This window comes from Bufo bufo, chromosome 2, assembly GCF_905171765.1.
Source record: "Bufo bufo chromosome 2, aBufBuf1.1, whole genome shotgun sequence".
NCBI lineage: Eukaryota > Metazoa > Chordata > Amphibia > Anura > Bufonidae > Bufo > Bufo bufo.
The window spans coordinates 409,846,775-409,869,301 of NC_053390.1; the positions used below are offsets into that span (position 1 = coordinate 409,846,775).

The window sequence follows — 22,527 nt, forward strand, 5'->3', positions numbered from 1 at the left end:
GAACGACTAAAGAATTGTTATTTGAAACCTTTGCCATACAAAAATGAGCAGGGTCGTGAACACTAGCAACCTTACCACCACCAGCATGATCCGCCACATGGCATCAAAGCACAGTAATAGGTGGGCCGAACGCCTGGGTCCACAATCTGTGTCTGCGGGTCACACCACTGCCTCCTCTTCTCCTGTGTTACGTGCTGGCCAATCCCCTGTCGAAGGCGCAGGCATGGATGCCTCCTGCCCTGCAACTGGACCTTTGCAAGCACCATCAGCGACAACATCCACTTCCGTGTCCCAGCGCAGAGTTCAAATGTCCTTACCCAGGAAATTTGAACGCAAGCGCAAATTCCCAGCCACCCATCCACAGGCCATAGCACTAAATGCGCAAATTTCCAATTACTGGCCCTGGAAATGTTGCAATTTAGGCTTGTGGACATTGAGGCCTTCCACAGCCTGATGTCGGCGGCCGTGCCTCGTTACGCAGTCCCCAGCCGCCACTATTTTTCATGGTGTCCCGTGCCACCAGCATGTGTCCTGTAACATCACCCGTGCCCTGACCAATGCAGTTACTGGGAAGGTCCACTTAACCACTGACACATGGACAAGTGTTTTCGGCCAGGGACGCTACATTTCCCTGATGGCACACTGGGTGAACGTTGTGGAGGCCGGGAGCGAGTAGTCCCTTGGGATGGCACAGGTTCTACCGACGCCAAGGATTCCATCAGGGTTTCCACCACCACCTACATTAGTGGCTTCAACCCCCACTTCTCCGCCTCTTCCTCCACTTCCACCTTAGAATTATACTCTTGCAGCACCAGTCAGCCATCAGTTGGTAGCTGGACGCAGTGTAGCACTGCAGTGGGGAAGCGTCAACAGGCCGTGCTTAAGCTGATCTGCTTAGGTGACAAACAGCCCACCGCTGTGGCAGGGGATAAGAGAGCTGTGCAGGGGATAAGAGACCAGACTGAGCTATGGCTCTCGCCACTCAACCTATAACCAGGCATGGTTGTGTATGATAATGGCTGTAACTTGGTGACGGCTTTGGAGCTCGGCAAGCTCACACACATCCCATGCCTAGCCCATGTCTTAAACTTAGTGGTTCAGAGGTTTCTCAAAACCTGCCCCAATTTGCATGAGCTACTGGTGAAGGTGCGCCGTATGTGTGCACATTTCCGCAAGTCATCGACAGCTTCAGACGGTCTGTAAACGCTGCAGCAGCTCTTGAAATTGCCAGCTCACTGGCTGTTGTGCGACGTTCCACATGTTGGCCAGGCTTTGTGAGCAGCAGAGGGCAGTAGTGGAATACCAGATGCAACATGGTCATCGGCTTTCTGTCACGGTGGGGATTGGGGGAAACCCCTCACCGTACAATGTAAAAGGGGTAGGGGTAGCAGCTAGACCAGGCTGCCAAGAAAATGGAGCTGGTAACCTTCTATAGCATCCCTAAATCTGGACCTGTTCTACTAACTGTATAAGCCAACCCTTAAGGTAGGAGGGCCCATACTCTGGAAACATCAGAACCCTGAATATCCCTGAATATCCCTGACGTTAGGAGACAGGAACAAGAGACAACCAGGTTCATCCAAGACACGGATGAACCAGAGTCTCCACAGACCTAGTTGCAGGGAAAAGTGGACAACTGAATACAGCAACAGAGCCGCAGGTAAGAACACCAGAAACACACTTACCTGCTGCAGCCACCATGACTGGAACCCATGCATAAGTACAGGTGCCTACACACCAAATATAACACCATACAAACAACACCACACACTGGAATCCAGCACAGCTGATACTGCCTGTGCCCCATACAGCAAGGTGCATGGCAGCCCCGGGCAGCACTGCATCCAGACTTATGGTTCACCCCTCCGGGAAACCAGCCCCCTTCCGGAGGTATCAACATACCCGGTGACAAATAGCATACATGCAGGGACCAACACCAACAACAGCCCAGATATGTAACAACCAACAATACGCTTCACACACCCAGAACATAAACCCACACCAGACATATAACAAGTGAGGGTAAAGGTACATGAAGGGTACATAAGGGAGGACAATTTATGTTCCATAAGGTGGCCCTCAAGGACTGGGAAGAAACAACCAGGCAAGGAGCAAAGCTCCAACACCAAGCAAGGCTGTAGTTCAACAGCACCCAGCCAGCATGCCACAGGTATATATCAAGCCCGCGGCCACACCCAGGAAACACCTTAATCCCCACTAGCAAGAAGATTAACCCCTTGCTTACAAAACAGCAGGGAGGCAAACCTTAAAGGGGAAGTGCACATGCAAACTGTCAACAACACGTTGCCACTGCTTCTGCTCTTCACAAGGAAACTTTGAGGAATCAACACAGATGGTGAACGGCGATAACTCTGTTATCAGCGTCACCATCTAACTTCTGTGTCTACTCAAATGCTCGCTGCTCACAATTAAGGCCGACGCTTTGCATGTGCAAGAGGCAGAAATTTGGGAAGACATTACACAGGGTGATAGCCAGACCACCCTCAGTTCGTCTTCTCAGCGCAAATTGGATAATGGGGAGGAGGAGTAGGAGGAGCAGGAGACGGTTGCCTCCGCTACAGAGGGTAGTACCCATGGAAGTTTAATTTCATCTGTTCAGCGTGGATGGGCAGAAGAGAAGGAAGAGGATAAGGAGATTGAGAGTCAGCCTCCTGATGACGACAGCAAAGTCTTGACTGTTGGGACTCTTGCACACATGACTGACTTTATGTTAGGCTGCCTTTCCTGTGACCCATGCGTTTTACGCATTTTGGACAACGCCGATTACTGGTTGTTCACCCTTCTCGACCCCCGCTACAAAGAGAACTTCTCATATCTCATTCTTGTGGTAGAGAGGACGAGCAAAATGGTGCTATACCAGAAGGTCCTTGTGGAAAAATTGCTCCAAAAATTTCCAGCTGACAACGCTGGCAGCAGAGTACGTAGTTCCTTGGGCAACCGAGGAAGGGAGACGAGGGGAACACACAGCAGTTCCAACAGAGGCAGGGCAACACTCTCCAAAGCCAGGGACAATTTTGGAAGATGGCGAAAAAGTAAGCAGCAGACCGTTTCAACGTCCTCAATGATCCCTCTGTGCCTTACAACTATTGGGTGTCCAAGCCGGACACGTGGCACGAATGGCGCTCTATGCCTTGGAGGTGCTGGCCTGCCCTGCAGCCAGCGTTTTGTCAAAGCGGGTATTTAGTGCTGCTGGGGCCATAATAACTGATAAGCGCATCCGCCTGTCAACTGAAAATGCTGACAGATTGACTCTTATAAAAATGAACAATACCTGGATTGCCCCTGACTTCTCTACTCCACCAGAGGAAAGCGGCTGAACATAAAGGCATTCTAAATGTGGCTTTTATGGTGTATTGAATACACTGTATTCCCATGCACCCCTTCCACCACTAAAAAGGGTATATGGTTAAATCTTCCTTTTCTTGTCCTCCTCCTCTTCCATCATATGAACATGCTTATTAGTCTGTCCTCGCTCCTAATGTTGTAGAGGGTCAGCTCACCTGCAGGCCCTCGCATGTAATGTTTTAGAGGGTCAGCTCACCAGCAGACCTTCCCCTACAATCTTTAGGAGGGTCAGCTCACCTGCAGGCCCTTGCATATAATGTTTTTGAGGGTCAGCTCACCAGCAGGCCCTCAACCATAATGTTTTACAGGGTCAGATCACCAGCAGGCCCTCGCATATAATATTTTAGATGGTCAGATCAGCAGCAAGCACTCGCCCCTAATGTTTTAGATGGTCAGATCAGCAGCAGACCCTCACCCCTAATGTTTTAGATGGTCAGATCAGCAGCAGGCCCTCGCCCCTAATGTTTTAGAGGGTCACCAGCAGGCCCTCACCCGTAATGTTTTTGAGGGTCACCAGCAGTCCATCAATCATAATTTTTCAAGGCTGTGTATAATGCCCTCCTTTATGTGTAATAAAGGGTGAATTGGAGTGCCGGTTCCTTGTAATTTTTGGCAGCACTTTCACTTAGTGCATAGGCTTTATGAGTGTAGGAGTCCCACTACCTGAACAATTGTACCACAATGTGAATGAGGCCCTCCTTTATGTGATATACAGGTTGTATCCGAGTGCCTCTTTTTTGGCAGCACTTGCACGTTATATACAGGTAAATATACAGGAAATAATGTTTCCTAACAATTCTTCCTCTAAAATCAATTTTATCTTCGGTTTTGTGCGTATTATTGTCAGTTTGTAAAAGTAGCGTACTACTCGGACAACATCGTTCCCAGCAGCGACCTGGAAATCCAAGACAAGAGTCCCAAGTCCAGACATCCTCCCCATGCTGTTTCCAAACTATTTCGGTGGTGTTTCCATCAATTTCTGACCTTTTCCTATGAACCATACACCCTCCCCTCTTCAGAACAGGGGGTGTCTGGTTTAATGCTCGAGTTCTCCCATTGACTTCCATTATGCTCGAGCATTCCAAGGTGTTCGACCCGAACACCTGAGCACTTTGGTGCTCGATCAACACTAATTGAAGATAATGTTGATCACAGACATTTAACTCCTCACATGACATGGTCAATTTTTACATCTGACCATGGCATCTGAGGCAGCTTTCCCCAGGAACGCTGGGCTCCTGGGGCACAAATGGCTTCTCCACGCTGAGACAGTGAAGCCATTCCTTGATAGTGATAGGCCAGAGCCTGTACAAGGCTACCAGGCCTATCACAGGTATATTCTAATTTAGGTGGCAGTACTGTAATGGATTATACAGAATTTCCTAATATATTAAATCAAATTGGTGTATAGGAAAATCAATCTAATAATTGCAAGTTCAGGTTCCCTGGGATTTTAAAAAAGTTTTTCAAAATACAAAAAGAAATTTTTTTGAATAAACCCCTCCCCCTTTCCCCATGATAAACAATAAAAAATTATGTTTATATGCACTGCTGCATCCCAACATACTGTACGGTCATACGCATTCCAAGATGGATCAATAAGATTATTATAGATGAAAAAATAAAAGTAAAAAGTTATGCGGGTCAGAATATAGCAATGCCAAGAAAAAAAATTTTTCCTAAGTTTTACTTTTTAAAAATATTAAAACACAAGAAAAACTATATAAATTTGGTTACTCTGTAATCACACTGACCCGAAGAATGTAGGTACAATAACAGGTCAGTTTCACCAAATAGGGAACACCGTAAAAACAAAACCCATAAAACTATGGTGCAGCTGCTTTTTCTTTCCAATTCCACTCCATTAGGGAATTTTCTTCCAGCTTCCGACTACATTGTATGCAATATTAAATAGTGAAATTAGAAAGTGCAACTTGTCCTGCAAAAAACAAGCCCCCATATGTCTATGTGAATGGAAACTTAAAAGATACGGCTCTGGGAAGGCAGGGAGTAAAAGATGGAAAAGTAAAAACTGAAAATCTCCATGTTTTCAAAGGATTAATAAAAAAATATCGCTTTGATATACCTGGGTTAGGTTAATTGCAAAAATTGCAGATTGTAAGGATCCCAGTGGTGAGACCCCAAATTATCATACATTATGGGCATATCATAAGGATGTACCATAGAGTCTACTGTTAGTGACTGTAACAGGCTAAGGAGATGTGAGCTCCTATTCAAAATGGGCCATTGATCACTGCCTTGATATTTGAATGGACAGTCAGCATTTAGTATATACTGTACAAAAGAGTGCATATCATGTATCCCTAACATAAAACTAAATAATTATGAAATTTTTGCAGTACAGAAAATATGTCAGATTATATAAAGCTGCCACTCTTGTCCATAGGCTGTATCAGGTAGATCAAGACATGGGACTTTGTAGCAATACCAGGCACAGCCAATAAACAAGAGTGTCTCTATTTTTGGAATAAGAGCAAACTCTTTTTCTAATCTCAATACTCTTTTTCTAATTCCATGCAACACTTTTTATTTCCCATTAATTATACAGTATTATGCTAAGATATGAACTGTACAGAGATTGTAACCTCTTTATGTAGTCCCTGTCTCCATTGGGGCTTAAAATTGAAAATATGTCTGAAGAAATGAACACAGATATAGTTATAATTTTTAATTTGTAAAACAGGGTTAAGAGATCCGCTCACCTCTATTCCCCCAGGGTAGGTGCACCAACCACAGTTTGAGTACACCCCTCAAAAATGTGGATTATAATAGAAAAAGTATGGATGGGCACTCGTATATGGAGGGAAATAGGACACAATTTATTATTAAGATTTACATTAAAAATACAATCACAATATAAGATGAAATAAACAATATATGAAAAGATGAGTGATACAATAAGAGAAGGTCAATTGTTATGCTGTTTTATAGAGCTGGGGCTGATGACCCAAAAGAATCCCCACTTTATATTCACAGGGCTATGAGGTCCTGGAAAATTGGATGTTATAATACAGGTGGGATAAATGAGGTGAGCAGTCCCTGCTCAAATCAATAGTATTTCTCTATAATTTCATAAATAAATATATAATCTCATAAATATATAATCACATACTTATAAAAACATTTTTCACCTATGGTGATATAAATGGTCCTAAGAGGTATTGCCGCTTGATTTAATCTTGATCTTGTTTTAATTGTTCATGTGCCTAGGAATAATATTATGTATATAAGAAGTTTCCTCTATGATTGATAGTCTTTGCAAAAAGTAACCAGTCTCTTTATATATCCGCAAAGAGTTGTTGCAAACTATAACCAGTCTTTATTTTTTTTATTTTTTTTGTATCAATCTTTTTTTGTAGCTCTAGGGAACTCCTGTGTTAACGTCCAGGTTAAATCGCTATGACGAGAGTCCTTAGTAATATTTCTAGTACAGTTTGTTATTTCCCCGTTATCATTGTGTAGCACATCAAGAATCTTTACCCACTGTGTGGGCTTACCTTTGCCTGTAATTTGCGGGCCCCTGCACGCTAGAGTCATTTTATAGAAAGCCAATAAGTCAGGATGTAAGGTTTGAGTTACTTTTTAGCTGCTAGGCTGCTAATTATATTATGTGAGGTTATCCTATATGTCTATATTGCAGATTTACTGTAACATCTAGCAATGCTAGCACATTTCAAAAGGAAAATTAATTCATTCATCACACCATTTCATATACTTATAGTAAAGGGGCATTGTTCATGTGCAGGAAAATGAAATATAATGACACATAATTGGATATTAAATCAGATGCTCCTGGTTCAGTAGTTTTTTTTCAATCACTCTAATGGCTGAGCTGTTTGGTTAATTGCATTCTTAAGAATTGAATATTATTGCATTAGTATGGCTAATCTCTGCTGAGGAGGTAATATACACTGCATTTATTATCAGGGATTTATTATGTCCAGGACTGTTCAGTGAAAGAAGAGGGATGTCAAGGGCATTTCAATCAGTCCTTAGAGCAAACATCAAGGAAACACTGGCCTAGAACAGCACTCTGTGTAACCACTATCACTGGGGTAAGCAGGGCCGGATTAACGTAGGGGCGGATGGAGCTGCAGCTCCAGGCCCCTGCATGAAAATAGGCCCAGCATCCCGCATAGGCCAACCGGAGCTAGGCCCGCATAGGCCGCCTCGCTGAGGTTGCCTGGCGGCCGCCCCCAGCCCTTTAGTAGGACCGAACCATGCCGACTGTCAGATGATGACAGGGCCGGTACGCAAGGAGAAATCTCCCAGGCCGGCCCTTTACAGAACTCACCAGGACAGTGACAGCTGACAGATCAGGTCAGGTGACAGGTCAGCTGTGCACGCCGCGCTGCGTCGTCACGTCAGACTCCTCCCCTGGGGCCTAGGCCATGCCGTAAAGTGAAAGACCGTGATGGCTGCTGCGCGCGGGAAGTTCAAAATTCTTCCTGTGTGGAGTCAGGGGTGCTGCCAGCGGTGAGTCGCGTTCAGCAGCCTTCAGTGTACTGTCCAGAAAACAACTCATAGGCGGTAAGTAAATCAGCATTGGCTCACCTCACCTATTATACTGTATACTGTATAATTTATACATGTCATTCAGGAGCATGGAAAAGCTGGGTGATGATTTTTTTCACCTAGCTTTTCCATGCTCCTGAATTGCATATCTGCCTATAGGCATATATATATATTTATAATAGCTGAGCCTGATCTATTATAAACAGATATGCCATTCAGGAGCATGGAAAAGCTAAGTGAGAAATAGTCACCTAGCTCTTCAATGCTCCTGAGTGGTATATCTGCTTATAATAGATCAGCTATTATAAACAGATATGCCTAAAGGCAGATTTGCCATTCAGGAGCATAACATGGAAAAGTTAGGTGAGAAATTGTCACCTAGCTTTTCCATGCTCCTGAATGATATATCTGCTTATAATAGTTCAGCTATTACAAACAGATATGCCTAAAGGCAGATCTGCCATTCAGGAGCATGGAAAAGTTAGGTGACTGTTTCTCACCTAGCTTTTCCATGCTCCTGAATGGCAGATCTGCATATAATAGCTTGGCTATTATAAACATGTATGCATATAAGCAGATATGCCATTCAGGAAGATGGAAAAGCTAGGTGACTATTTCTTGCCTACCTATCTTTTCCAAGCTCCTCAATGGCATATCTGCTTATAATAGATTAGCTTTTATAAACACATATGCCATTCAGGAGCATGGAAAAGCTAGACGTGAACAGCTTTTTCATGCTCCTGAATGACATATCCAGCAGCACTAGTTAACTCGTGGGGGGTGGCTATACATAATACAGCCATCTATATAGATGGCTGTATATTTAAACTGTGGCCAGAGATGTACACTTAGGCTATGTTCACACAGCAGATTTTTCACACGCAAACCCGTGCGTAAATCTGCTTCAAAATTACGCATGAACTTTAGTCCAATAGACTTGAATGGGATTACGCAGACCCGTTCACACTTCAAACTTGCGTATTTTCACATGTGTCATTTTGCGTAAATTCACACTTTATTTGTGCTATAAAAAGTTGCTCTGCGTTGCGTTTTCATTTTCTATAAAAAGGCCCATTAAAATCTTCTGCACCAGGCCCATGATGCTCTTAATCCTCCCCTGGGGGTAAGCTCCTCTGCATAAGAGTATAATATAATGCATGACCCCTTAAAAGGGTCAGCTCTGAACCCAGATATACCCACATTTTTTACCCAGAAAGCCCCCCTAATATGAGCATTGGAACATTTCATGCTCCGATGCTCTCCTTTGCCATGGGCTGAATCGCGCAGGTCAAAGGCTTTTTCTGGTGATCTGGTGACATACTGGGCTCTCCAAAGGGACTGCTAGGTGGAGACATCTGCCCAGCAGTAAGCCCTGTCACGTCACCAGCACTAATGGGCGGACTTTAGTGTTGCCCTAGCCTGCAAAACGGCTAGGGCAGCGCTAAAGCCCGCCTATCAGAGCTGGTGACGTCACCAAATACACTGCTGGGCAGAAGCCTCCTCCTAGCAGTGTGAAGACAAACAACATAGTTAATCTGTTAGAACTTTCACACCAGCGTTTTTGTTTTCCAGTATTGAGTTCCGTTACAGTAGCTCAATACCGGACAAAAACTGATAAATTTTATCCTAATGCATTCTGAATGGAGAGCATTCCGTTCAGGATGCATCAGTTCAGTCCCTCTTACGTTTTTTGGACGGAGAAAATACTGCAGCATGCTGCAGTTTTCTCTCTGGTCAAAAATACTGAACACTTGCCAGAATGCCGAATCCGGCATTAATTAGCATTGAAGTGTATTAGTACGTTACGGCATGCGCAGATCTTTGAAAATGCAAAAAAAATTAATACCGGATGCATTTTTCCAGATGACACTGGAGAGACGGATTCAGTATTTCAATGCATTTGTCAGACGCATCCGCAAATGCCATCAGTTTGCCTCCGGATTGCCGGATCCGGCAGGCAGTTCCGGCGACGGAACTGCCTGCCGGAATTCTCTGCTGCAAGTGTGAAAGTACCCTTTGTGCCTCAAGGTACCTTTACAGAAGATATAGACGATTACACCGTGGGTGTGTTTAAACACGGCACTCAAGTTATCACTTTGTGTAAATGAAACTTTCTGCTTTACAAATGATGGAATATGTGATTGAAATTATGATTTTGTGAACGATAATTTGCGCATGTAAAGGGTCATTGCTGAAATGCTTGCTACTTCAAGAAGTGACTCGTTCATCCCTCAATCGTACCAATCATCTACTCGTGTAAAGGTACCTTCAGTATTAAAGGGCGGTCTAACTTAAGTTAAACTTCTAAACCTTCACACTGAGAAGTGGCATGAAAATAATTAGGCAGAGTGGCCTGAGTATACCTGATTTATCGCGATTCATGCTGAATGAATTCTGAACTAATCAAATTTCTTGTCGAAGTTCGGTAAATCAGCCGAATCAAAATTTACAAAACTTCTCTCACCCTAAAAATTAGGCTTTCAACTGACATAAAAGAAATTGTGATTATGTGGCTTAAGGTACATTATGCGGTCACTAAATAACAATTTTAATGTAGCCCACTGTAGTACAGGCCCATTCACCGTACAGAAAAGATTAAGTGATTATATGGCTGAAGGTATATTAGACGGTCATTGGATATCAATTTTACTGCAGGCCAGTACAAATACATCTCAAATACATATGTTTAAAAGAACTAAAATTATAAAATTGGATTAAAAACATGGCTAACGAAATCCCCACTCTTGAATAAACCCCAAATAAGAATAGGCGAAATTCGATAGCACGTGGTTCTCACAGGTGTTGAATTCCTCCGAGGGCCGAACAATTAGGCATTGACCGTACAGAAAATATCAAGTGATTATGTGGCTAGAGGTATATTAGACGGTCATTGGATATCAATTTTACTGCAGGCCAGTGGAGTACAGGCCCCAAACATTAGGCATTGACCGTACAGAAAAGATCAAGTGATTATGTGGCTGGAGGTATATTAGACGGTCATTAAATAACAATTTTACTGCAGGCCAGTGGAGTACAGGGCCCAAACATTAGGCATTCACCGTACAGAAAAGAACAAGTGGCTGGAGGTACATTAGGCGGTCAACGTATAACAATTTTACTGTTGGCCAGTTAAATTACAAGCCCCAAAAATTATGCATTCATCGTACAGAAAAGATCAAGTGATTATCTTGCTGGAGGTATATTAGACGGTTAATGGATATCAATTTTACTGCATGACAGTGGAGTATTGGCCCCAAACATTAGGCATTCACTTGACAGAAAAGATCAAGTGATTATGGGGCTGGAGGTATATTAGACGGTCATTGGATAACAATTTTACTTCAGGCCAGTGGAGTACAGGCCCCAAACATTAGGCATTCACCGGACAGAAAACATCAAGTGATTATGTGGCTGGAGGTATATTAGACGGTCATTGGATATCAATTTTACCGCAGGCCAGTACAAATACATGTCAAATACATATGTTTATAAGAACTAAAAATATAAAATTAGATTAAAAACATGGCTACCTAAATCCCCCATCTTGAACAAACCCCAAATAATAATAGGTGAAATTTGATAACATGTGGTCCTCACAGGTGTTGAATTCCTCCGAGGTCCGAACAATTAGGCATTTACCGTACAGAAAAGATCAAGTGATTGTGTGGCTGGAGGTATATTGGACGGTCATTGGATACCAATTTTACTACAGGCCAGTGGAGTACAGGCCCCAAACATTAGGCATTGACCGTACAGAAAAGATCAAGTGATTATGTGGCTGGAGGTATATTGGACGGTCATTGGATTCCAATCTTACTACAGGCCAGTGGAGTACAGGCCCCAAGTATTAGGCATTCCTCTGCCTGTCATTTTCAAAATGACCCTGTGACAAATTCACTATAGAAGAGCAGTATTAGTGGAAGCAGGTATATTGCAGGCCTCAATCAATATTTGTTGGAAGCCAGTATATCAATCCCCTCTATCAGTATTTTGTGGAAACAGGCATATAGAACACCTTAATGAGTATTTGTTGGAAGCTGGTATGTCAAACCCCTTAATCAATATTTGGTGGAAGCCGGTGTATCGCAGGCCTCAATCAATATTTGGTGGAAGCCAGTATATCTATCCCCTCTATCAGTATTTTGTGGAAACAGGTACAGTATATAGAACCCATTAATGAGTATTTGTTTGAAGCCAGTATTCAAACCCCTTAATAAATATTTGATGGAAGCCGGTGTATTGCAGGCCTCAATCAATATTTGGTGGAAGCTGGTATAGCTATCCCCTCTATCAGTATTTGGTGGAAACAGGTACAGTATATAGAACCCCTTAATAAGTATTTGCTTGAAGCCAGTATATCAAACCCCTTAATAAATATTTGGTGGAAGCCGGTGTATCGCAGGCCTCAATCAATATTTGGTGGAAGCTGGTATATCAATTACCGTCTATCAGTATTTTGTGGAAACAAGTATATTGAACCCGTTAATGAGTATTTGCTGGAAGCCGGTATATCAATCTCCTTAATCAATATTTGGTGGAAGCTGGTGTATCGCAGGCCTCAATCAATATTTGTTGGAAGCTGGTTATATCAATCCCCTCTATCAGTATTTTGTTGAAACAGGTATATACAGTTGTGTTCAAAATTATTCAACCCCCAATGCTGTAAACGGTTTTAGGGAATTTAGTGTACATTTGTAATTGTGTTCAGAATGAAATCTTACAAGGACTTTTTAAAGAACCAAATGCAACTAAAATGACATAAATTTTTTTTGTAATACAGTATTAAATGTTTTTTTTTGTGATTTCTTCATTGACACAATTATTCAACCCCTTAAAGACTACCACTCTTAAGAACAGAGGTTCATTCAAGTGTTTTCAATCAGGTATTGAAAACACCTGTGGATGTCAAGGAGCAGCAATCAAGCATAATAAGCACCAATTAGGCAGATTTAAAAGGACTGTGATACTCAGCTCCTTCTAGACATTTACTGGTGTGTTTACAAACATGGTGAAGTCAAGAGAATGGTCCAGGAAGACAAGAGAAGAGGTGATTTCTCTTCACAGGAAGGGCAATGGCTATAAGAAGATTGCAAAGATGTTAAACATACCAAGAGACACCATAGGAAGCATCATTCGCAAATTCAAGGCAAAGGGCACTGTTGAAATGCTACCTGGTCGTGGCAGAAAGAAGATGCTGACTTCGACTGCTGTGCGCTACCTGAAGCGCAAAGTGGAGAAAAGTCCCCGTGTGACTGCTGAGGAACTGAAAAAATATTTGTCAGATGTGGGTACTGAAGTTTCAGCTCAGACAATAAGGCGCACACTGCGTAATGAAGGCCTCCATGCCAGAACTCCCAGGCGCACCCACTTGCTGTCTCCAAAAAATAAGAAGAGTCGACTGCAGTATGCCAAAAGTCATGTGGACAAACCACAAAAGTTTTCTGTGGACTGATGAAACAAAATTAGAACTGTTTGGGCCCATGGATCAACGCTATATTTGGAGGAGGAAGAACAAGGCCTATGAAGAAAAGAACACCTTGCCTACTGTGAAGCATGGCGGGGGGTCAATCATGCTTTGGGGCTGTTTTGCTTCTACAGGTACAGGGAAGCTTCAGCGTGTGCAAGGTACCATGAATTCTCTTCAGTACCAGGAGATATTGGATGAAAATGTGATGCAGTCCGTCACAAACCTGAGGCTTGGGAGACGTTGGACCTTTCAACAGGACAATGATCTCAAGCATACCTCCAAGTCCACTAGAGCATGGTTGCAGATTAAAGGCTGGAACATTTTGAAGTGGCCATCGCAGTCACCAGACTTAAATCCGATTGAGAACCTCTGGTGGGACTTAAAGAAAGCAGTTGCAGCGCGCAAGCCTAAGAATGTGACTGAACTGGAGGCTTTTGCCCATGAAGAATGGGCGAAGATACCCGTAGATCGCTGCAAGACACTTGTGTCAAGCTATGCTTCACGTTTAAAAGCTGTTATAACTGGAAAAGGATGTTGTTGTACTAAGTACTAAGATTGAATGTCACTTCGGGGTTGAATAAAACTGATAATGATGTGAGCACAGAAAAGACATTTGTGGTTATTTCATTATAAATGTTATGTTATATTTGTCTGACTTACAAGTGCCTCTTTGATTTAATTGTAAACAAGATGACTGAAATGATCAAAATCAATGTCAAACTGGCCAAAACACTCAATTTCAGTGGGGGTTGAATCATTTTGAACACAACTGTAGAACACCTTAATGAGTATTTGCTGGAAGCCAGTATATCAAACCCCTTAATCAATATTTGGTGGAAGCTGGTGTATTGCAGGCCTCAATCAATATTTGGTGGAAGCTGGTATATCAATCCCCTCTATCAGTATTTTGTGGAAACAGGTATATAGAACACCTTAATGAGTATTTGTTGGAAGCCAGTATATCAAACCCCTTAATCAATATTTGGTGGAAGCTGGTGTATTGCAGGCCTCAATCAATATTTGGTGGAAGCTGGTATATCAATCCCCTCTATCAGTATTTTGTGGAAACAGGTATATAGAACCCCTTAATGAGTATTTGCTGCAAGCTGGTATATCAAACCCCTTAATAAATATTTTGTGGAAGCTGGTGAATCGCAGGCCTCAATCAATATTTGGTGGAAGCCGGTATATCAATCCCCTCTATCAGTATTTTGTTGAAACAGGTATATAGAACCCCTTAATGAATATTTGCTGGTAGCTGGTATACCAAACCCCTTAATGATTATTTTGTGGAAGCTGGTGTATCGCAGGCCTCAATCAATATTTGGTGGATGCCGGTATATCTATCCCCTCTATCAGTTTTTTGTGGAAACAGGTATATAGAACCCCTTAATGAGTATATGCTGGTGTCACAACCAGACAGCTGAGAAGCTCTGACAGAAGCATTTCAGAACCTCCTCCTTGAGTTTTCTTTGTTTTGGTTTTCAGTTCCTCCTCTCGTTAGTCTCTCTCAGCTGCCATCTAGTTGGACTGATTGCATCCCTTTAAATTCCTCCCCATAATGCATTAGTGTGCGGCTTATACAACTTCCTGGAGTGTGTGTGCATGCTGTTCCTAATCCCCAGTCTTCTACAAGATAAGTGCTGTACATTTATTTGTGATTTTCTGTTTGCTGGATCTCAGATGACCCTGACTCCCTCCGTGTCTAGTGTAGGGAGCCGGTGGTCATGTCCCCTCACTATTGTAGGGTGTTTAGGTGTTATATAGTCGAGGTACGTGGATATGCGACCATTCACCATTGGGGTGTTCGCATAGGCTGAGCAGTCAGGGAGAGTGCCAGGTCTCATGCAGGGGTCTCCCTTTTTTGCTCCTTAGTTTTGGATCCAGTGAATCATAGATTCGTTTACATTGTCTTGTTTCCTGTACACCTTCCGTGACAGCTGGAAGCCAGTATATCAAACCTCTTGATTAATATTTGGTGGAACCTGGTGTGTCGCAGGCCTCAATCAATATTTTGTGGATGCTGGAGAATCACACCCCTCAATCATTATTTTGTGGAAACAAGTATATCTAACCCCTTAATCAGTATTTTGTGGAAGCTGGTGTATCGCACCCCTTAAAAGGACTTTTGTGGCCCTATTAGCTAGCCTTTGGTTTCCCTAACAGTCTGTCACTGCTCCACACAGCAAACTCTCCCTACACTGGCAAAAAACTGAATGTAAAATGGCTGCCAGATCGGGTTTATTTATAGGGTAGGGGGGATGTCCATGTGCTAAAACGTCTCCTATCCAACCTGGTGGATGTGTCATGGGTCAAAGTTCGGCACTATGCAAAAAAATATGGCGCGTGCGAATATCGCCATATGTTCGCATGTTCGGCGAATCGCGAACGAGCAAAGTTCGCCACGAAACGACCGCCAGCCGAACAGCAAGGCCATCTCTAACCTCTAATAATGATGATGATAAAATACATAATGCTGTAATAATTCTAATATAATACATTATGCCCCATTAATAATAGTAATACAATACACAGGAATGTAATAATGATATAATACATAATACTGTAAAAATAAGATATAATACATGAATACCTAATAAGATTTATACAAAAGGACCAATTGTAACCACTTAGTAGTCTCAGAATGTAGGAAAATAACTTTTTTGCACACACTATGAAACATTATGGCTCACATTTATAAAAAGTGAGATCACATTAGCTAAACTACTTTATTAATGTATGTTGTGAGACATTTATGACCGCAGGTTCCCGTCTTCAGTAAATCTGTCACAACATACAGTACATCACTCTAAATAACTGGCAATCATAAAGACAGCTGGGGCCTATGTGGAGTAGAGAAGTGACTTTTTATTGATTTGCACAAATTTTTAAGTTCTTTAAAAAAAGTTCAATTTCATGTCCAAATTCTATCAAATCAGCAAGCCAGTTACACTTTTAACTCTCTTTTTACAAACTGTCATGTATGGTGCAAATGGATCTGTGTTCTGGTGCTAATGGCTATAAATACATCAAAGAGCAAAATTGACATTTGGAGCAAAATGCACCAGTAAAGGCACAAATACATTAATAGTTGCCAGCATATGTCTTTAACTTTAAAAACAGGCAGTGTACGTGTGAGGATTGTGGAAGTCGGACTAAGCTATTTTGTCACCCTAAATTTGTTTAGTCCTTATTGGCTATCCTTAAAATGCCCTACTTTACAGGGAGTCTTTCATAAAAGGACAAAACAATTATACCATATACATACACCTTACCTATAAATCGTATGATTCGTCGGATAAGGGGATTCAAGTAACAGCATTCTCCAGTCAGAATCATCTTTTCTTGAATAATTAAGTTTTCTCTAGTTGACCTTATAAAGTAAGTTGCGATCTCACCAATAAATATCTAAAAAATAGAATTATAAATATGTGGAGATACAAAGTTATTTTTGTACAGCTTTAAAATGGAGAGCATTGTAAGCATTGTATCAAGAAAAAAAAATGTATGTATATATACAGTACAGACCAAAAGTTTGGACACACCTTCTCATTCAAAGAGTTTTCTTTATTTTCATGACTATGAAAATTGTAGATTCACACTGAAGGCATCAAAACTATGAATTAACACATGTGGAATTATATACATAACAAACAAGTGTGAAACAACTGAAAATATGTCATATTCTAGGTTCTTCAAAGTAGCCACCTTTTGCTTTGATTACTGCTTTGCACACTCTTGGCATTCTCTTGATAAGCTTCAAGAGGTAGTCCCCTGAAATGGTTTTCACTTCACAGGTGTGCCCTGTCAGGTTTAATAAGTGGGATTTCTTGCCTTATAAATGTGTCATGCCCCACTCTGATGATGTGCGGAGGTCAGCCAGGATTGCAGCACGAGTTTAGTTTTTGTTTTGATGCTGTGCTGGATCCGCCTCGCATCAGGTGCACTGGGTGGAGTCATTAGTTTAAATGGTCTCCAGCTAAGTGCTCTGAGCGGATTATACTGTTCATTTTGGTCTGGGAAGTTTGGAGGGAAGGTTGGCAGTCAGTTCCTGCTCTCAGCAGATAAGTGTCATTTATTGTTTGATTGTTTATGTCATCTATCCCATCCAGGTTCTGTGCGAGCAGGCTACTCCTTTCTCCCCACTTCACCATCTCAGGGAGTTCAGGGTTCTGTCAGTACAGGCTGGAGGACACAGCAAACCTACCTTTAAGGTCTGTCTGTGGGCTGAGCAGTGCAGGAAAAGAGGTCAGGGATAAACTAGGAGGTGACCCTCCCCCTGTCTCTCGTCCAGAGCCTGGTTGGTGTCTTATCTGTTATACTGTGCACGTCCGCCGTGACATTATAATCCGCCATACTGTGACTGCCATTGCTCAGCGTTTATGTGATGGCGTCAATTGATGCACTGGTTGACCGCATGCAGGATTTGTCCCTGGAGGTTGCGGATCTGCGTAGTACGGTCACACAGTGTCAGAGGGTGCTGGCTTCAGGTACAGGTCAAATTGTTGGGGAGCCTAAAGTCGCTCTTCCTGAGAAATTTGCAGGGGGTACTGATGATTTTTTCCATTTCAAAGAGTCATGTAATTTGTACTTTCGATTGTGCCCATTTTCATCAGGTAATGAGGATCAGAGGGTGGGTATCATCATGTCTTTGCTGTAAGGGGACGCGCAATCCTGGGCTTTTTCCCTGCCGCCCGGTTCTCTGGCTCTCCGGTCGGTGGAGGAATTTTTTAAAGCCCTGGGATTGATTTACGATGACCCAGATCGAGTTTCGATGGCAGAGTCAAAATTACGTAACTTACTACAGGGTAAACATACTGCTGAGGTTTACTGCACAGAGTTTAGGAGGTGGGCTACTGAGTCGGGGTGGAACGACCCCGCGTTACATAGCCAGTTTTGTCAAGGGTTATCTGAAAGGTTGAAAGATGCTCTGGCTTTTCATGAATACCCAGATACTTTGGAAAACACAATGTCTTTGGCGATACGTTTGGATAGACGTATCAGAGAGAGGTGTAAGGGTCTCTCTGTGCAGGGGATTCCTCCCGCGTGTGTTTTTTTTTCACCAGCTGCCCAGGGTAATATTGCTTGTTACTCTGGGGTAGGGGAGGAACCCATGCAGTTAGGTCAGATATCTTTCTATTCGGATAGTAGAGACTTTCGAAAAGTGCACAATTTATGTTTCTATTGTGGGAAGAGGGGTCATTTTGTTTTTTCTTGTCCGTATTTTGAACCACAGGGGGAAGTGATAAAGAAAAAAGAAAAAGAAAAAAAAACTCCCCTCACACTTGGTAGTAGGAATGGTGTGATGGAGCAGACTGGTATGCAAGTTCCCTGCAGTTCCCGTTTTCTCCTTTCAGCTATGGTGGCGCTAGAGTCTAGAAATGTGTTTGTTGATGTTTTTCTTGATTGTGGTGCTGGGGTAAATTTAATTGACTTTCTGTTTCTTGAGGGTTTGGGACTAAGTATTTGCACGTTAGAGAACGAGATTCGTGTTTTTGCTATTGATTCTTCCCCTCTTTCTCAAGGGAGCCTTACTCACGTTGTTCATGGTATTCATTTAAGGGTGGGTGATTCACATGCTGAGATTATTTCCTGTTTCGTCATGAAGGATTTGCCAGCTCCAATAGTTTTGGGGTTGCCATGGTTGTCTAGACATAACCCAAATATATACTGGCAAGCGAGACAAATCATTGGTTGGAGCAAGTTTTGTGCGGATAATTTTCTTGTCACATCTATTTCTGAAGTGTCCGTTACGGCCTTGCCTCAGTATCTCTCGGATTTTTAGGACGTTTTTTCGGAGGGTGGGGCTCAGGAATTGCCCCCTCATCGTGACTATGATTGTCCTGTGAATCTCATTCCGGGGGCTAAGTTGCCTAAGTCTCGGCTCTGCAACCTCTCTCAACCCGAGAGAGAGGTCATGCGAAAGTATGTCACCGAGAGTTTGGCAAAGGGTCATATTAGACCATCTAAGTCTCCAGTGGCTGTAGGTTTGTTCTTCATGAAGAAGAAAGATGGATCACTGAGACCGTGTTTGGATTTCCGGGAGCTGAACCGTATTACAGTCCGGGATCCATATCCCCTGCCTTTGATCTCTGATCTTTTTGATCAAATTGTTGGAGCCAAGGTGTTCTCCAAATTGGATTTGAGAGGAGCATACAATCTGATCAGGATCAAGGAGGGGGATGAGTGGAAAACGGCCTTCAATACACACGAGGGTCATTTTGAGAACCTGGTAATGCCTTTTGGGCTGACGAATGCGCCAGCGGTATTTCAGCGATTCGTCAATGATATTTTTCATCATTTGGTGGGGAGGTTCGTAGTAGTCTACCTAGATGACATTTTAATTTATTCTCCTGATCTGAAGACCCATCAGGATCATGTGAGACAGGTTTTGACGATCCTTCAGGAGAATAAGTTATACGCCAAATTGGAGAAATGTTTGTTTGCGGTGCAAGAGCTTCCATTCTTGGGATACATGCTTTCTGATTCTGGTTTTCGTATGGCCCCCGAAAAGGTCCGGGCGGTTCTGGAGTGGGACCGACCGGAGAATCAGAAAGCTTTGATGTGATTTTTGGGGTTTACGAATTATTATAGAAAATGTATTTCCAATTATTCCACGCTAGTTAAACCTCTTACTGATATGACCAAGAAGGGCGCTGATGTCTCTGTCTGGTCGGATGAGGCATTGCAGGCCTTTTCGGCTATTAAGGAGCGTTTTGCGTCTGCTCCCATTCTGGTGCAGCCGGATGTATCTCAGCCATTCGTGGTCGAGGTTGATGCATCAGAGGTGGGGGTTGGGGCGGTGCTTTCGCAGGGTCCTTCTCCTGGCAAGTGGGTCCCGTGTGCCTTCTTCTCCAGGAAGCTCTCGGTCGCCGAGAGGAATTATGATGTTGGAGATAGGGAGTTGTTGGCGATCAAGTTGGCCTTTGAAGAATGGCGTCACTGGTTAGAGGGGGCTTCTCACCCCGTTACTGTGTATACAGACCATAAGAATTTGGCTTACCTGCAATCTGCCAAGCATCTGAACCCTAGACAGGCCAGATGGTCATTGTTTTTTACCAGGTTCAATTTCGTGGTTACCTTTCGCCCAGGGGTCAAGAACGTCAAGGCAGATGCCTTGTCTCGCAGCTTCCCTGGGGGAGGTGATTCAGAAGATCCAGCGCCGATTTTGGCGGATGGAGTGGTGGTCTCCGCTCTGTACCCTGAATTGGAGATGGAGGTGTTGGAAGCTCAGGAGGGGGCTCCTGGTTCGTGTCCCCCAGGGAGGTTGTTTGTTCCTGAGGGCCTACGATTCAAGGTGTTCAAGGAACATCACGATACTGTTCTCTCTGGACATCCTGGTGGTAAGTCTACCTGTGATCTGGTGTCCTGGAGGTTCTGGTGGCCAGGGTTGCGTAAGAGTATTCAGAATTACGTGACAGCTTGTGAAACCTGCGCTCGGTCTAAGGTTGCTCATACTCGAACGCCTGGTTCACTTCTTCCATTGTCTATTCCATCTCGTCCTTGGACGCATTTGTCCATGGACTTTATTACGGATCTACCGAGTTCCTCCGGGAGAACAGTGATTTTGGTGGTAGTCGATCGTGTCAGTAAAATGGCTCACTTTATACCACTAACAAGTCTGCCTAACGCTAAGACTCTTGCGCAGATTTTTGTAGATAATATTGTGAAATTGCACGGTATTCCTTCGGATGTGGTCTCTGATAGAGGCACGCAGTTTGTCTCCAGGTTTTGGAGGGCGTTCTGCTCTCGACTTGGCATTCAACTTTCTTTCTCGTCGGCTTTTCATCCACAGTCGAATGGTCAGACGGAGCGTACCAATCAAAACCTGGAGACCTACTTGAGGTGCTTTGTGGCTGAGAATCAGGAGGACTGGTCCTCATTCTTGTCCTTAGCAGAATTTGCATTGAATAACCGTAGGCAGGAGTCCACGGGTAAGTCGCCATTTTTTGGCACATACCGGTTTCCATCCTCAGTTTGGTACCTTTTCTGGGTCTGGTTCCTCCGGGATGCCAGAGGAGGAGAGATTCTCTTCTGCCTTATCCTCTATCTGGCGGAGGATTCAAGGGAATTTGGAGAGGATGGGTGAGAGGTATAAACGAATGGCTGACAGGAGACGTGTGACTGGTCCAGACCTGTGTGTGGGTGATCTGGTGTGATTGTCCACTAGGAATATCAAGTTGAGAGTGCCATCTTGGAAACTGGGTCCAAGATTTGTTGGTCCGTATAAAATTTCTGCGGTGATCAATCCTGTGGCGTTTCGACTGGATCTGCCGCAGACTTGGAGGATCCATGATGTCTTCCACAAGTCTTTACTAAAAAAATATGTTAAACCGGTGGTACCATCGCCATTGCCTCCTCCTCCTGTTCTAGTCGAGAGAAACTTGGAGTTTGAGATCTCCAGGATTCTCGACTCGAGAGTTCTGCGGGGTTCCCTCCAGTACCTGGTGCACTGGAAGGGATACGGTCCTGAGGAGAGGATGTGGGTTCCGGCGTCAGATGTCAACGCCAGCCGACTGGTGAGGGCCTTTCATAGGTCCCATCCGGATAAGGTTGGTCCAGGGTGTCCGGATGTCACCCGCAGAAGGGGGGGTACTGTCATGCCCCACTCTGACGATGTCCGGAGGTCAGCCAGGATTGCAGCACGAGTTTAGTTTTTGTTTTGATGCCGTGCTGGATCCGCCTCGCATCAGGTGCACTGGGTGGAGTCATTAGTTTAAATGGTCTCCAGCTGAGTGCTCTGAGCGGATTATATTGTTCATTTTGGTCTGGGAAGTTTGGAGGGAAAGTTGGCAGTCAGTTCCTGCTCTCAGCAGATAAGTGTCATTTCTTGTTTGGTTGTTTATGTCATCTATCCCATCCAGGTTCTGTGCGAGCAGGCTACTCCTTTCTCCCCACTTCACTATCTCAGGGAGTTCAGGGTTCTGTCAGTACAGGCTGGAGGACACAGCAAACCTACCTTTAAGGTCTGTCTGTGGGCTGAGCAGTGCAGGGAAAGAGGTCAGGGATAAACTAGGAAGTGACCCTTCCCCTGTCTCTCGTCCAGAGCCTGGTTGGTGTGTTATCTGTTATACTGTGCACGTCCGCCGTGACAAAATGGGATTGGGACCATCAGTTGCGTTGAGGAGAAGTCAGGTGGATACACAGCTGATAGTCCT

The 22,527-nt window shown here is 43.6% G+C and overlaps 1 protein-coding gene across 1 annotated transcript in view; it reads right to left on the reverse strand.

Annotated features, from left to right (window-relative positions):
• The window catches only part of PLPPR1 (phospholipid phosphatase related 1), a 149,910-nt gene that overhangs the window by 73,402 nt on the left and 53,981 nt on the right, over positions 1-22,527 (reverse strand). Inside the window, exon 3 of the mRNA XM_040420343.1 lies at positions 16,645-16,777. Coding sequence (XP_040276277.1) covers positions 16,645-16,777 — 133 coding nt within the window. The remainder of the gene's footprint in view (positions 1-16,644; positions 16,778-22,527) is intronic.